Below are 15,587 nucleotides of genomic sequence, written 5' to 3' on the forward strand. Positions count from 1 at the left end.
ACCTGCAGATCCAGGATTACATGCTCATCCCAAGAGGGCAGGATGCACATGCAGTGCTCCAAGAATTCCTGTTACTGCTAAATTTACATTCTTTCGTTGCATAGATGAAGATACCTTTCAATCCTGTCTTTGGAGGAAGTGTCCCACTTCATCTCATCCCCTCGCTAATACCTGCTTTTGGTTGTGATTTCTCCATATTGGGGTTTTTCTATGTCTATTTACAAAACTAATCATGAGAGTAGTCTTATTCCTTAAATGTTAGTGGTTTTGTATTGTCCTTATTACCTGATTGGCCAGTGTGTAATAAGCTGGGACTGTATAGTTCTGCCCTGATCCAGCACGGCACTTAAGCATGTGCTCAACTTTGAGCATGTACGTAATCCCATTGATATATCCACTTTAAGGTCAAAAGGGACTATTAGGTCATCTAGACCTCCTGTATAACACAGGCCATAAAAAATTCACCCAGTTATGCCTGTACTGAGCCCAATAATTTGTGTGTTGACTAAAGCATCTCTTCCAGACATGCATCGGACGAAGTGGGTATTCACCCACGAAAGCTCATGCTCCAATACATTTATTAGTCTCTAAGGTGCCACAGGACTCTTTGTTGCCTCTTCCAGAGAGGCATCCAATCTTGATCTGAAGACTCCAAGAGATGGAGAATCCACCGTTTCCTTGGGAGAGTTTTGTGCCAACGGTTAATCACCCTCACTGTGTTTAAAAATCTGTGCCTCATTTCTATTGGAATTTGTATGGCTTCAACTTCCAGTTCTTGTTCTGCCTTTCTCTGCTAGGTTAAAGAGCCCTTTAGCACCAGGTATTTTTCTCCCCCATGAAGGTACTTATACACTGTAAGTCACCTCTCAGTCTTCTTTTAGATAAACTCAACAGATCGAGCTCCTTAAATCTCTCACTGTAAGACCTTTTCCCGGTCCTCAAATCATTTTTTGAGGCTTCAGTGGGTTTACTCAATGCTTAAAGATAAGCATGTGCTCGTGTGTGTGTTATCCCTTTCCCCGCTCTGTGTCTGTCTTGTCTATTAAGACTGTAAACTCCCCAGGGGCCATCTGCTGTTGTGTGTTTGTACAGTGCCTAGCACAACTGGGACCCATTCTTGGTTAGCCCTTAGGCCACTACCATAATAAACATAATTAATAAGTGCTTTGCTGGACTGGTTTGCTCCTCCTCCCACCCATCAATGGGTAAAATTGCTGGCTTTTCACTGCTGCATTTTTATTGTAGGATACATGAGTTACAGTTTATGCATGAAGTGGTGAAGGTGGAAGCTCATGATTCAGAAGTTCTCTGCTTGGAGTATTCCAAACCAGAAACTGGTAAATATTTGAAAACCAACTCGAGGAAAATGACAAAAGCACAACTGAACACATAGAACTTTCAGAAGTGCTGTGCCACGTCTTCATTTATTCACTCTAATTTAAGGTTTCGCGTGCCAGTCGTACATTTTAACATTTTTAGAAGGTCTCTTTCTATAAGTCTATAAAATATAACTAAACTATTGTTGTATGTAAAGTACATAAGGCTTTTAAAATGTTTAAGAAGCTTCATTTAAAATTAAACTAAAATCCAGAGACCTCCAGACTGGTAGCCAGGACCCGGGCAGTGTGAGTGCCACTGAAAATCAGCTCGTGTGCCGCCTTCGGCACCCGTGCCATAGGTTGCCTACCCCTGACATAGAAGGTGCTGAAAATATATTGAAGGATTATTTATGTTTCTTTGGCTTCAGTCTGTGTCAAGCTATGTGTAACTTTAGTTTAGCAGAAATATTCATTTAAAACTGCCTTCTGTTGATTAGCTCTGTTAAATATTTTATCTGAGATTTTAATATATTTTACTGGAAAAAAAGGGGGTTTTTTTGTATTTTTTTTTTAAATATTTTTTAGTAAAATGAGACTGAGTCTGAATACACATGATCATTTGTGTAAGCAGATTCCATTTTTACATCGTAATTTTTCAGAATATGATGCTTCAAACAAATGTTGCTTATTTTTAAAGGGAACAGAAATCCCTATGCCTTTACAAATGTCCCTTTAATGTCTCTAGGGATGGCACTGCTGGCTTCAGCAAGCAGAGACCGATTGATTCATGTATTAAACGTAGATAAAAATTATAAATTGGAGCAAACTCTGGATGATCATTCATCTGCCATAACAGCTGTCAAATTTGCAGGTAAGTTTCCAGACTTCATATTAACACTTATTGTTTCTATTAAACTTTCATTGATCTGTCTCAGTGCTGTGAAGAGAGAATTTAAAAATCTATTGTAAAGTAACTGAATTTTTTCTTTAAAAGGATGTCCCATTGCATAGCTTGGAAGTAGAACTGGGCAAATAATTTTTTTTTCCAATTTGCTGGAAGTTCAGAAAAATTGTGTGTGTGGGGCGGGGGGGTATTCAGTTTGACTCGAATCAAAACCAAAAATTTGAACATACAAAAATTAAAAAAGCAGTGAATAGATTTTTTTTTTCTTTTTTGGGGGGGGGAGTGGGGGGCACTTTTAAAGTGGCTAGTGAAGTCCACTCCCTTATAACTAGACTTGGTAGCATTCGATTTTTGTTTTTTGGTTTTTTTTTTGTAATTTTGACAATGTTTATTTTTAAGCATTTTTTTTCTGTTTATTGATTTTTTTTTTGTTTGTTTTTAATTTTCACAGTTGTGGGAGATTGGGGAGGGGCATGTTGATGTCAAGATTTAAAAAGTTAAATCTTTATAACCATTTAAAATACACATTGTATATTTTGACATATGATGTTGACAAAGTAAATAGCCGTAAATCAAACTCTGAGTAAAACACTGCTTGAGAACTTTGCCTGTTTGTAAACTTTTTATTATTGATGGAAATAGTTTTGTGTGTGGTGAAATCAACGTTTATTGACATAAAAATTACATCTTTCCAAGCCTACTTATAACCTTTAGCCCAGAGGCCAAGGCACCCACCGGGGATGTGGAAGACCTGGGTTCAGTCCCTCCTCTGCCTGATGTGGAGAAGGGATTTGAACTTGGATTCCTACACTGCAGGGAAGTGTCCTAACCTCTAGGCTGTAGCATATTCTGGGGCAAATCTTTTTTCGGTTCCTCCTGCTGAAGCTGTTCCCCCATGTAGACATTAAATAGTCATTGGAGCAGGGACTCGAACATGGGCACTTTCACATCGTAGGTGAGCGCCCGAACCACCAGTCTATTCTTACCCTTTTCCTGACCCAGGGACTAGTGATTGAGTGTCAGTTCATAGATATGCATAATGACAAAGAATTACCCCAGTTTGCAAGAGTGGTTTCCCATATGTTCGTTTGCCCCAGATGGGAAGCAATCTTTGGCATGTTCTCATAACTCTCTATTTGTCAATGGAAATTTGGAACCAAATCCTCATGTGATGGAAACTGAGTAGCTTCATTGACTCTCATACATCCTGGCAGAGTTATATCCACTATGGATCTGACCTTTTAGATCTTAAGCATTTCATTTTTATAAGGAGCTACTTAGTGCAATTTTAGCTTTCTTGCTTTACAGCTCTTCAAAGGGAGGTATTGCAATGAATCCTTATTAGGTCTTGGTGCCTACCTTAAACTCTGACTTCATTTTCCCTTCCTTCCTTTTCCTTCAGGTAATGGAGAAGTTCAAATGATAAGCTGTGGAGCTGATAAAAGTATTTATTTTCGCAGTGCACAGAAGGTAAGCTGTAGCATCCCTCTGTAGATAGCAGCTTATCACTGGCAAGATACTGTCTTCTCAGTGGTGTGTACTCTTTTTTTTTTTTTTTTTTAACAAAATTGAAGTTACACTGTATGCTATAAACTTACCCCTGAAAAATCAATTTGAATAATCTCTGTCTAGAGTTTGAGATTTAAATTCAGGTCCTTGCAGGCACTGTAGATTTACAGGGTTTCCATAGCAGGGATTTATTGGCATTATCTGACATGGAGTTGTACATTCTATGTGGGATTTTTTTATCATACCCATAAACACAGATAGGAAAAATTGTTGACAGAAGGCAAGGTTATATTACAAGAAGCCGAGTGCTCCAATCTTGTTTTCTGGTCTGCACGTTTTTTTATGCAGGTTGCAGATGGGATTAATTTCATCAGAACTCATCATGTTGCTGAAAAAACCACCTTATATGACATGGATATTGATATCACACAGAAATACGTAGCTGTTGCCTGCCAAGATAGAAATGTCAGGTGATCTGTTTTATTTGCTTTATTTATGCAGGCTAGACTATAAAACATGCTGTCTCTAATAGAGAGATTTTCCCCAATATGTCTGAATAACAGGAATACATCTCAAGGGTTGTCTGGTAGCCTTTGAGTCGAGAAACTCAAAGGTCAGAAGACACCAGGGTCTTAAGTGCCCTAATGATGGCCATGCCCATTTTTAATGAAAAGGTAATTCTTTATTCAGTAATCCCTCAGACAAATGGTACTCCAAGGTTCTTTATCTTCCTCTGATGCTTTGACAACAAAGCTTGCAGCAGTTAAACTGAACCATTTGTAAATGTCCAATTCTTCCAAGAATTCATCTTTCGATAATGGTTCTGGTGGAACCAATCACTGGCAAATACCAACCAGTCCGGTCCAATCCTCATTGCTGACTTTCCACAACATCAGAGTACTATATTTACCCCATACTTTTCCCAAAGCTCTGTTTCACTTTCAGTAGATAAGTTTGTTATGCTACTGGCTTGTCTGTTGTCCTCCATAAACCAGGTATGAAGTAAACTCTCATTATAGAAACTGTTTGTACATCATACTCTTTTTTTGAGACAAGTTCCATCTTCCTCTGCATTTAGAAATTGCTTAGCACACTTTATTTTTGCACTGTTGAAATCTAAGCAATAATTAAGAAGACTCAGAACTAAAACATGGCACAACGTACAGCAAAAATTGCAAACAGCTTATGAGAGAATAAATGCAATTTTAAAATACCCTGAATATGTAAACTAAAACTGCCATTTATAAATAGTTTTTATGGCATTTTGGCAAAGTTACTTTCTTGGTGTAGAGGGCTAGAACTTGCACCTAACCAGGCTTTCTAGTTTCAAGTCAGTCTTTTAAAATAATAATTATTAATAACCCAACAGATTTTCCCCTTTCAGAAGGTCCAGCTGTACCAGAGGGGTGGTAACATGCTTCTGTGAGGTTGCCAAAAGGTGACCTCTATAGGGAGTCCACATGTAGCTAAGTGCATATGAGTTCAAGCAGCATTATTGTCTTGAGATTTAGGACCTGATTTTTTTTTCCAAGGTGAATTGCAGGTGCTTGGGATATCAGAGACAAGGGGCTAGTCTATATTAGTCTGGTGAAGAGAGCTCTCCCGTCAGCTTAATAAAACCACCTCCGTGAGGGGTGGTAGCTGTGTCCGGTGGGAGAAGGTCTCACGTCAACATAGCGCGGTCCATACTGGCGCTTAGGTCGGTGTAACTTACGGCTTATTCACACTCTTGAGCAACATAAATTATACTGACATAAGTAGAAATATGTACAAGCCCTAAGGCAAACTGCAGAAGCGTTTTAGCTTAGCAGCTTTATGCTTTTATAAGCAGGTACTTTATAAAGGTCTTTCTTGATTTGAAAACTACCTGGCAAAGTTACCCTGTTCCGTTTATGTGCGCACGTAAGGCAAGTCTTGACTGAGCCAAATCACTTGTCTACTGCACACCATTAAAATACGGAATGACCTTCTTACAGGGTATACAACACTGTCAGTGGGAAACAAAAGTGGTGCTACAAAGGATCGCAAGGTGATGATGGGTCATTACTAAAGGTAAGCAAGTAATTGCTGCAGCTTTTAAAGTGCTCTGTTGAAACTTGTGCTATGGGTATGCATATATGAAATTTTAGCATAATGTTGTGTGTTGCATGTTTGTAGGTCTAAATTCTAGAGACATAATCTGATGTAGAGAGATTACAGTGCCGCCACTTCTAGATTTACAGTCCGGTGAAACATATTATAGGTGTTTGCAAGAGACTATAGGAATTTTCCAAAATTTCCCTAGGATTTGTCACATTTCAGGTTAGCAAGGCAGGAGTCACAATGGTCCCCTGGTTTGGATGAAACTCTTTTCCTCTTCCTTTTTCCCATGTCCTGGCACTTGGAGTCAGTTGCTGTTCATCTCCACGAGTTCTTGTCAAGTACATCTTCCAAGCTGACACCAACTTTTTTCATGTCCTCCTTCAGCAACTTGAACTACTTTTATTTTATTTTTATTTTTATTTTATTTTTTCCCCCTAGGTCTTTCTCTTGCTTCTTGTACTCTCTGGCCAACCTGTCTCGCATAACCATGCAATCTCAGTCGACATTCCCTCAGCTTTTTGATGATGGGGCTACCTGCCTCATGGCTCATACCCTTTCATTGCATAGTCTATCAGCTCTTATCTTACGTGGCAGTCACCTGAGCCTTCTCACTTTGGCAGTGGGATGTAGTTGTTCTTCTCTCTTCCTCGTTGGTCAGCATTCTGACCCATACGTCTAAGCACAATCTTATACACTTTACTCTTTAGTTTACTTGGCATATTCTTATCGCAGAAAATTCCCATCAGCCCCCTTCATTTACACCAAGCACTCGTCATGCAGCTGCTAGCATCCTAACGTTCCCATCATGGCTCAACACTGAACTGAGCTATTTAAATTGTTGCACAGACTTTAATTCTATACCATCTAGTTTTACTGGCTTCTCGTTGTCCCTCTGAAGAAGGGATTGCTTCTATTCGGCCTTTTGTCAGCTGATTTATAAGACATATTTGCTTCTAATGCAGCCCTCCATAGTTCTATGTCTTTCTCCAGTTCATATTTATTTTCACAGCACAACATAACCTCATTGGTGAAAAGCATGTTCCACGAAGCCTCTGTCTTAATCTGGTACACCAAGGTATCCATTACAACCAGAAATAGGAATGGGTTTAAGGCTGATGATCCTTGATCTAGATCTACCCTCACTGTCAGTGACGCACTGAAACCACAGCTGCTTCTCACTACTGTTGTGTTACTCTGGTACATGTCTATGATAGTGTGAACCTATGTCTCCAGCAGACTGTACGATCACAGACACCACCGTAACAATTCTATAGGTACTCTGTCATAAGCCTTCTGCAAATCCACAAACACTAAGTGCAGCTCCCTGCTTTTCACCCTATACTTCTGCAATAGTCGAGCTGCAGACACTGCATCCATTGCTGACTTTCCTGGCATAAATCCAAATTCGTTGCGGCTTACTTGATGCTCCAGCTCCTCCAAACGTCTTTCCTCCATAGTTCTTCCCAGCCATTTCATCGTGTGACTCATTAACTTTGATGGGTTGGTAATTTCTACATTCTTGCACGCTTCTTTATGCTTGAAAACAGGGACCAGTGGGCTCTTCCTCCACTTATCAGGCATTTTGCCAGTACAGATAATTAAGCTGAAAAAGTTCTTCATTGTCACCACTTCCCCATGGCCAAACACTCAATCCAGTCCCACTGCCGATGTCCAAGTCTCCACCATGGTGATTAGCTCTTGTGAGGTTGTTGCTTGCGCATACTGACCTCCGCTGTTTCTTCACATTCAGGTCATTGAGCAGTTTCTCATAAAACTGCTGCCACCTCCTAATGATTTCACTGTTATCCATCCGCACTTTTCCTTTTTCATCTTTGACACGCTTTACGGCTCCCAAGTCCTCAGTAATTCTTTGCTTAGTCTTGGCTAATCTCCATATATTCCTCTTTCCTCTTGGTTTGTTAGTAGTTCTGCGTATAAGGCTTTAAATGCCTGACCCTTAGCTGACTCATTAGAATGAAACCATTTATTGTGTCCTAATAATACGTGTCCATTTCTTGCTGATCACTGTTTCCCTATTTTGTTTTATTCCAATTTATCTAGCACTAAGCGCTGCACATCTCTCTTGATCTACACAGCCACAACATTTTAAAAAAAAATCCAGTATAATAATTTAGTTCTTCAGTCGTCTATCCTGCAAGTCTGCAATTAATTTTCCTTTATTTCTGACTGTCATGGCAGGGGAAAAATATCTACTAGACTCACAGGTTGCCTACAATATTCTGTGCCATCTACAATCCGTATGCACACTTCTCTCCCAAAAGCCTGTGTGTGTGATGGTCTGGGTGGGAGAGATGGGTTTTACAGCATACTTGGGAAATAATGAAATCCAGTTTATAGTATCAGAGGGGTAGCCATGTTAGTCTGGTTCTGTAGAAGCAGCAAAGAATCCTGTGGCACCTTATAGACTAACAGATGTTTTGCAGCATGAGCTTTCGTGGGTGAATACCCACTTCTTCGGATGCAGTTTATAGAGTAGACCAAGGGAGGAAACAAATTCCACAGTTAGAGAGCCCTCACGTTTAAAGGGCTAGTAGGATCTCCTGTCTTGTAACTTTATCCCTGATACGGCATTGCCAACATTGTCAGCAATGGCTGAATGTGAGCTGTCAAGAGCTGCGCTCTTTGAGATGTTCTTGCTGTGGTAGGGACAAGAGAGCCATCCATACAATGACTTTAGACATAACACTGACAATTGCTTCTTTTTGCTTTGTTTTTGAGTCAGCACTGGTGTATTGTGCATGTTTGATCAGTTCTTCCACAGGGAATCTCAGTCCAGCTCTCATCTGGAGAGTTATATTTATCCATTCAGTTGTCATATTTTCTCAGAAATCCAACCTCTTGGTAGGTTCCCCAGAGCATCTCCTCTGTTCAGAAACCACTCTAAAACAATCTAATAGCTGTTTCTTCAAACCGTTTGGAGGATTAATCCCTCCAAGGCAACATGTTTACTTGTTTAAAAAAACAAAACAAAAAAAACTCTGGACATGACAGAGCTGACTGGAAATCTACCAGTTCAACAGTTTCTAATGCTCCTACAACAGTAAATATGTATAACTCCATAATGTTGTGGTTGAAATTATCTAGGCACTGTAGTTACAGGTAACTAACCTGTGCTCCTTAGGTTTTGGAAGGAGGATACGCAGTTTCTCATAATAAGAGGACTTATTTGAAATGTATCTTGTTTCTGCAGGTACAGCTGGATCCCTCGGGAACTTTTCTAGCAACCAGTTGCTCTGATAAGAGTATTTCGGTCATTGACTTCCATTCCGGCGAGTGTGTTGCAAAAATGTTTGGCCATTCAGGTGTGCTTTTCCATTTTATCATATTTGCTTATCTCAAGAACACTTAATCTAGAATTTAGCGTTTGTCTCTTCCACTAGTCATTTCACCTGTGAATTGAAAACTACTGAGTTATTAGAGATTTTCCCCAAAGCATTGTCCAAGCCAATAATTCCTCAGGGGAAACTTTACTGTTCGTTTAGAACACACAGGATTATTCCTGGTAAACTATAAAGCATAGTTAGTAGCAAATGTAGTAAAAGGGACATGATGATTTTTTTTAAAATGCCTTTCATTAAATTATCCAGCTCTAATCATAGTTACATAGTTCATTTCACCCAGTAATAGCATATTTTAGAACATTTTTAAACTCCACAATGTTTTTCAATACGTTTTTCCAAAGCTTTTAGAAATATTTTAATCAGAATATTCAGTAAGATATCAAAACCTGCATGCTGTCTTAACATTATCCTCCAGAATTGCTTGCATCCAGAGAGCTAATATATAGGAAATGTGAGCTTTTATCAGGAGTCACTGGTAGCTTGTCACTTAACTAGAGCTATTCCAGTGAGAAAAGAGGCATATGATTAAATTAATTCAAATCAGGATACTCCCGTAATTTGTTAGCTGTGGCTTCAGTCTTCAGTCACTTCATATGTCCTTACTAACCAAAACTCATTTTGTTCCTAAAATCATCTTGAATAATACTGGAAAATTACTGCACAAATTCGTCTTCTGAAGAAGAGATCAATAGTGCTTAATTTCTTGTGTTACAGAAATAGTAACTGGGATGAAGTTTACCTATGATTGCAAGCATTTAATCACAGTCTCAGGAGACAGGTACGTGTGCCCCTTGACCAAATATGCTTATGTCAATGCTACTTTGAATGTAATATTCCAAGGGAAGGTACTAAAGTAGGGCAAATATGAATATTTTAACATATTTACTCCGTAAGCCATCGTTCCTGGGGGAGGGGAATGGGAGGGAAGGGAGGAGGCCCTCTCTCTCTCCCATCAAAGTTAATGGGGGCTTTGTACGACGAGTTTTGTCCTAGAATACACAACTCATCATCACTGGTAGCAATGGTGGAATCTGCAGTGCAGCCAGGGTACAGGCTTTTTTTTAATTCACTATGTAGACAATGTGATGGTTGTTAGAAAACTGCACCATCTCTATGCTACAGCTCCCATCATTGCTACTGCCAATGGAGCATCATCAGTGGAAGATTACAGATATGTTTTAACTAAGTGTTGGCTTCAGTGGGAGTTGGATTGGGTCTACCAGATTGGAGTTGAATCTGATGGTATGAACAGGTGAGGCGGTACCTAGTATTTCTGGTTCTGTTTGTATCTTGATGATGGTGTTTGGAGTAGATTTGGCTTGGTTTGAGGGTGTTGGGTGGCTATTGGGTTTTTTTAATAGTTCTGGCTGGGTTCTAGCTCACTGAATTGACTTGATGACCATTGGCTAGAGACTGTATTCAGAACTGAGAAGAGTTCAGTAATTTGTAGGATTGGATTTTGTAAATCAATTTGGGATTCTTCAGCCTGAAAGGTATTGCAGAAATGCAAGACATGCCAGAATTTTAAGGTCCTAAACAAATCTTTTTATCAACAGCTGTGTGTTTATATGGCACCTTGGCCCTGAGATTACAAACTGTATGAAACAGCACTTAGTGGAGCTCAATCAACTACAACAGCAGAAGAAAGCAAAGGAATTAAACTGGTCTAATCAAATCAGGTATTGAAGTGGGCTTTCATTAACTGCGTGTTAGTAATTTGATTCTATTGCAGCTGCAAGTTTTCGGCAGCTCCATGTTTGACCTTCTATGCAAATTATGCAGTGAGCTAACCTGGATATTTGAATAATTCGCAGATGACCATGAAGCTAAGTTTGTGGTTAATACACCCTTCCCCAAGCAGTGATTGGGGGTAGGAGAAGGAGCTGCACAAAACTTGGCCGGTAGCGGTGGGAAGATATCCCGGGGGGAAGGGTGCAAGTGGGTGTCTGGGTTAACTGGGGGGTCTGAGCCCTGCCTAGGGATAACTGGGTGTGGTCAAGTAGGGGCATGGGTGCTGGGGGAGTAGGTCACTGGAGTTGGGTGAGTGCTGGGGCAGGTAGGTGGGTGGTGTCTGGGGCTAGTATTGAGGCTCCCTTGCCATCCGTCCCCACTCATCAGCCGTCATCACCTCCCCACCGCTTGCTGCAGTGGGTGCCATGACTGCCCACTATTTCTTCCTTGCTCCAGTGCAGCAGGGGAATCAGCTAGACAGGAGGAAGACATGTTCTGTGTCTGCCCGAAGCTGGGCTCCATGGCGGCATCTATTGGCCCACATGGGGAACTACCGCTTCAGCCCAATAGTTGGCCAAATGCGTGCTGCACTGCCTAATGGTATTTTGGGCTGGTAGCCTGAACTTCCGCTGGGGATTGTGATCACTGCCGTCTCTGTTATCTTAATCCGGAATTTTCTAACGTTACTCACACACATGTCCTACAAGTAAGGCAGAGTGGAGCGAGGATGCGGGTAACGGTCGTACATTTACAATGTTCCTCAGGCGGCAGACCTATGTTGCTGTGCCAAGTGGAAGGATGTCCCAGAAGGCAGAAGAGCCGACCGACTACGATACTGACGAGGAGAGGGAAGAGGAGTCCTCTCTGCAGACTCCAGCCAAAGAAGACTTTGACACAGGCATGCGCTCCAGCTTAGTGGGTCGATCAGTTGTGATGTTCATGTAAACTTACTGTCTTCTGCACTCTCCTGCTTGTACACCCTGAGCCTTTTGGAAATTTGTTGGAGAATCACAGAGGAGGGAGAGGGGAATAGAAAATATTTTAGGTGGTCAAGGAGTCTTTTAAACTTCAGTAGAGTGGGAGCATGTTCCTGTGGTTAAAACACAGTGTAACACGGTTGGCTGGCCGCTGACCCTTTAGGGTCAAACCATCCTTTTACATGCAGGACTAGAAATCACTGCAGTGAAGGCTTCCCAGCACAAGCTGTATTGCTTATCTCAACAGTCACTTGGTTTTGTTTTTCAGATCCTAGCTGCATCCTAACTAATGGCAAGCTACCTATGTGGGCAAAGAGACTGGTAAGCTGGGCGTTCTTATGTAGCTGTATAAAAGGGCTTTATTTGAGAGGAAGGATGATGCAGTGGCTAGGGAACTAGTCTGAGACCTGGGTTCACTTCCCTGCTCCGCCACAGACTTCCTGTGTAAGCTTGTGCAAGTCACTTAGCCTCTCTGGGCCTCAGTTCTCCAGTTATACAATGGGGACAATAGCACCGGGGTGTTGTGGTGATAAATACATTAAAGATTATGCAGCAATTTGAGATCTTCTGATGAAAAGCACTATCTACGAGCTGGCTGGTATTGTCCTCCACACGTCCCCCATGTAACAATAATAGCAACAAATTGCTGGCCACATTTCTCTCCCTTGCCTTAAATATACCCATGAGAGGGGCAGGAACAAAGATACATAGAATCTAACATGAGCTTCATGAAAGCTGAGGCATTTGACAAGATTCTGACTCTGCAGGTAGTTTTTATTGGTGCTCCGTTTTCAGTTGCATTAAACTCTCTCATCGCATGATCACTAAAGCTGTGTTTCTGTCCCATTGCCGGCGCTCGAAACAATTATTGGAGATACAGTTGGGCGCTTAAAAAGAAAGATGTTGTCCTTTGCTTCCCTCATTTAATTACAAAAATGATTTTAAAAGTATGGGGCATGTGAGATGTTTTAAGGAGTCTTCATCATTAAACTGCCTCTGCAGGTGCCCACTTTGAGTTGAGGGTTCTGAAATCATTGTCAAACAGTTTGACCATGGGACAGGGGTAAACGCTCATACAGTGGCCATGGATTTGACATCATAAACCAGATTTATAAAAGGGGGTCATCTCAAACTCTTTCTCTTCTTCCATTGATTTTGAACGGTTTCTGGATATTCTCCCCCAGATCAAGACAGGCCATCTACATTCAGAAAGAAATGTCTTCTATTAGTAAAACGTCAGCCACCAATCAGTCTGGGCTTTTCTGTTAGAAACTTTAGCAAAATGCCTTGCCTTTTAATCTACTAACTGCAGTTCTCCAAATGCGTAACCCTCCGATCTCAAACTAGTGTCTTGGCGGCTAAGTAAAACAGTGATTTTTCTCCCTCTCAAACACATTGTTTTTGCCCTTTAAATATTTTAAGTCTACTCATTTCATTACTTCACTGAGAAATGAAAAAATGATTGCAATTGCATTTGATCCATAGAAACTACACACAGTGCTTTAAAAACGTGGAAAACTTTCTTTCTCTAGTTGGGAGAGGCAGAAAATTCGGACAGCATGACATTTAACCCAAGGGTGAATTACCAGCCTCAAGGACGATGGGCGGAACGTGCTGACAAAGAGCCAATTAAAACCCTTTTAGACACCGAGATTAGTTACTTTACCCCAATAAAAAATGACTTCCTGGGTGACACTGAACTCGAGCCAAAGAATCTGGACCAACTGCTCTTGGAGGTTAGTGACTGCCCTCTTTTTATTCTTTTAAGAGAACCAAAGTCACTTTGTTCAGAATAAATTTCATTTCTGTCACTATCCCTTGTTTACTGCACTTGCTATTTATCAATAAATATGACTCCTGGGCACTTGTATCTACCCTACCTCGTATAAAGAACCACATCCAGCCATCTCCGAGTATGTCTACGTAGCCTCAATGCAGTCCGTGTAGTGCAGTCAGAGATGTGATTGCAGCTCAGGTAGGCATACCTTTGCGAGGTTTAATTTAGCTAGCACAACTTAAATAGCAGTGAAGATGCAGCAACGTGGACTATACAAGCCCACCTAGAACTCTGGATACATGTTCACATTCCTAGCCTGAGCTGGGGTCCATGTCACCGTGTCGTCTTCACTGCTATTTTTTAGTTGCGCTAGCTAGATTAAAGCTAGCACAAGTATACCAATGCAAGCTGCAATCACGCCTCTGACTGTAGCATTGATACGACATACCCTTAATGTCTGCAGGCCAATGCATAGCTTGAGAACCTTTATATTTCTTACAGACTGAGAATTCCCCTAGCAATGTCATTGAGGACTTCAAACGCCCGGATCTCTTCTCAGAGGACGAAACAAATCAGGAGCCTGAATCTCTTGAAACTAGTGGAAACAGCATATATGATGCACAGACCGGGGACAGCTCTCTAGAGGCAGAAAGGTTAGTGTTGCTACGCAATAAGATTAAATTTGCCCGTATCTACGTATTAGCCCTCCCTTCCTTTGTGCCAAATTAAAACTATTTGTAGAGCTGTATCAAGGTATTCATTCATATGTTAGTCTTAGCAGTTCATTGGTCTTATTGGACTGAGTGACTTGTGTGATCTAGAATTAATTTCCCCAAAGTACTGGCAATTCTCTGTACAGCACCTGGCACAATGGGGTCTTGGCCCATGTCAGGTGCTACGATAAGAACTGCAAGACAGGCTAGTCTAACGTCTCCTATGGTGGAAAAAGTAAGTTTGTGGGAAGTGTCTGCTTTAGTGCTTTCCATATAGACACTTATCTAGCCACCTTCCTGGTGAATCACCATGTCTTTGTTGTGAGGTTGCAACCTTAAGCTGTTCTGTAGACAAAGGACAATAGAAGGCTATTTATGTTGCAAAATAATTTCACTGGAAGGCCCTAGTTAGGTCAGAAAGCAATCCAAACAACTATTGTTGGGCAGATTGGAAAAACATAAGAACGGCCATGCTGGGTCAGACCAAAGGTCCATCTAGCCCAGTATCCTGTCTTCTGACAGTAGCCAGTGCCAGGTGCTTCAGAGGGAATGAAAAGAACAGGTCATCATCAAGTGATCCATCCCCTGTCGCCCATTCCCAGCTTCTGGCAAACCAACTGGGTAAACTTGGCTTTATATCATTTATTGCTCCCTCTCCCCGATTCATGCTGTGAGCAAGTGATGGTCCCCTTAGAGTGATGGGTCAGCCACATGATAGTTGAGACGTGTCTTTTCCCTTCCTTCATGAGGTAGTGCTTACTCCTTCACCACCCTGCAGCTAACTTTCCTGTAGAACTGGTTGCAGTGTTGAGTTCATTCCTCGGGTTTTCTGAGCTCCTTCTGCAACTCTGTTCAGCTTATTAGGCCTTGTCTTCTTTTCACCAGATCTCGAGAGAGACATACAAGATAAAACTACTTATCTGTAATTGCTGCTTGTTATTCTTCTCTTTCCTGCCCTCCTGCTATTTTCCATCTGTCCTACTTGCCTGGTTAATATCCAGCTCTTGGTTTCTCAGACAGCTCAGAAAGCTTCTCACCTGAGGGTGGCAGTTCCAAAGTATCTGCTAGGTTGGAGTAATGGTTCTTGATTGCTAATGGAAAAAGAGATGACAAATGGAATCACTAGATATTCTACCATCCAAACACACTTATTGTGATGTGGCTATTCTGAGACTCTCAAACAGAATTTCAAAACTAACCTTTTTCAGTGTAA

At 41.2% G+C, this 15,587-nt stretch overlaps 1 protein-coding gene across 2 annotated transcripts in view; it reads left to right on the forward strand.

The window, feature by feature from the left end:
- Positions 1 to 15,587, forward strand: part of WDR62 (WD repeat domain 62) — a 42,770-nt gene that overhangs the window by 17,081 nt on the left and 10,102 nt on the right. For both annotated transcript variants that reach the window (XM_044989286.1, XM_044989285.1), the window contains exons 12-23: positions 1,246 to 1,337; positions 2,065 to 2,190; positions 3,626 to 3,693; positions 4,081 to 4,202; positions 5,709 to 5,784; positions 9,026 to 9,137; positions 9,891 to 9,954; positions 10,733 to 10,855; positions 11,672 to 11,805; positions 12,153 to 12,205; positions 13,417 to 13,620; positions 14,163 to 14,314. In XM_044989286.1, the coding sequence (XP_044845221.1) occupies positions 1,246 to 1,337; positions 2,065 to 2,190; positions 3,626 to 3,693; positions 4,081 to 4,202; positions 5,709 to 5,784; positions 9,026 to 9,137; positions 9,891 to 9,954; positions 10,733 to 10,855; positions 11,672 to 11,805; positions 12,153 to 12,205; positions 13,417 to 13,620; positions 14,163 to 14,314 (1,326 nt within the window). The remainder of the gene's footprint in view (positions 1 to 1,245; positions 1,338 to 2,064; positions 2,191 to 3,625; positions 3,694 to 4,080; positions 4,203 to 5,708; positions 5,785 to 9,025; positions 9,138 to 9,890; positions 9,955 to 10,732; positions 10,856 to 11,671; positions 11,806 to 12,152; positions 12,206 to 13,416; positions 13,621 to 14,162; positions 14,315 to 15,587) is intronic.

This window comes from Mauremys mutica, chromosome 15, assembly GCF_020497125.1.
Source record: "Mauremys mutica isolate MM-2020 ecotype Southern chromosome 15, ASM2049712v1, whole genome shotgun sequence".
NCBI classification, from domain to species: Eukaryota; Metazoa; Chordata; order Testudines; family Geoemydidae; genus Mauremys; species Mauremys mutica.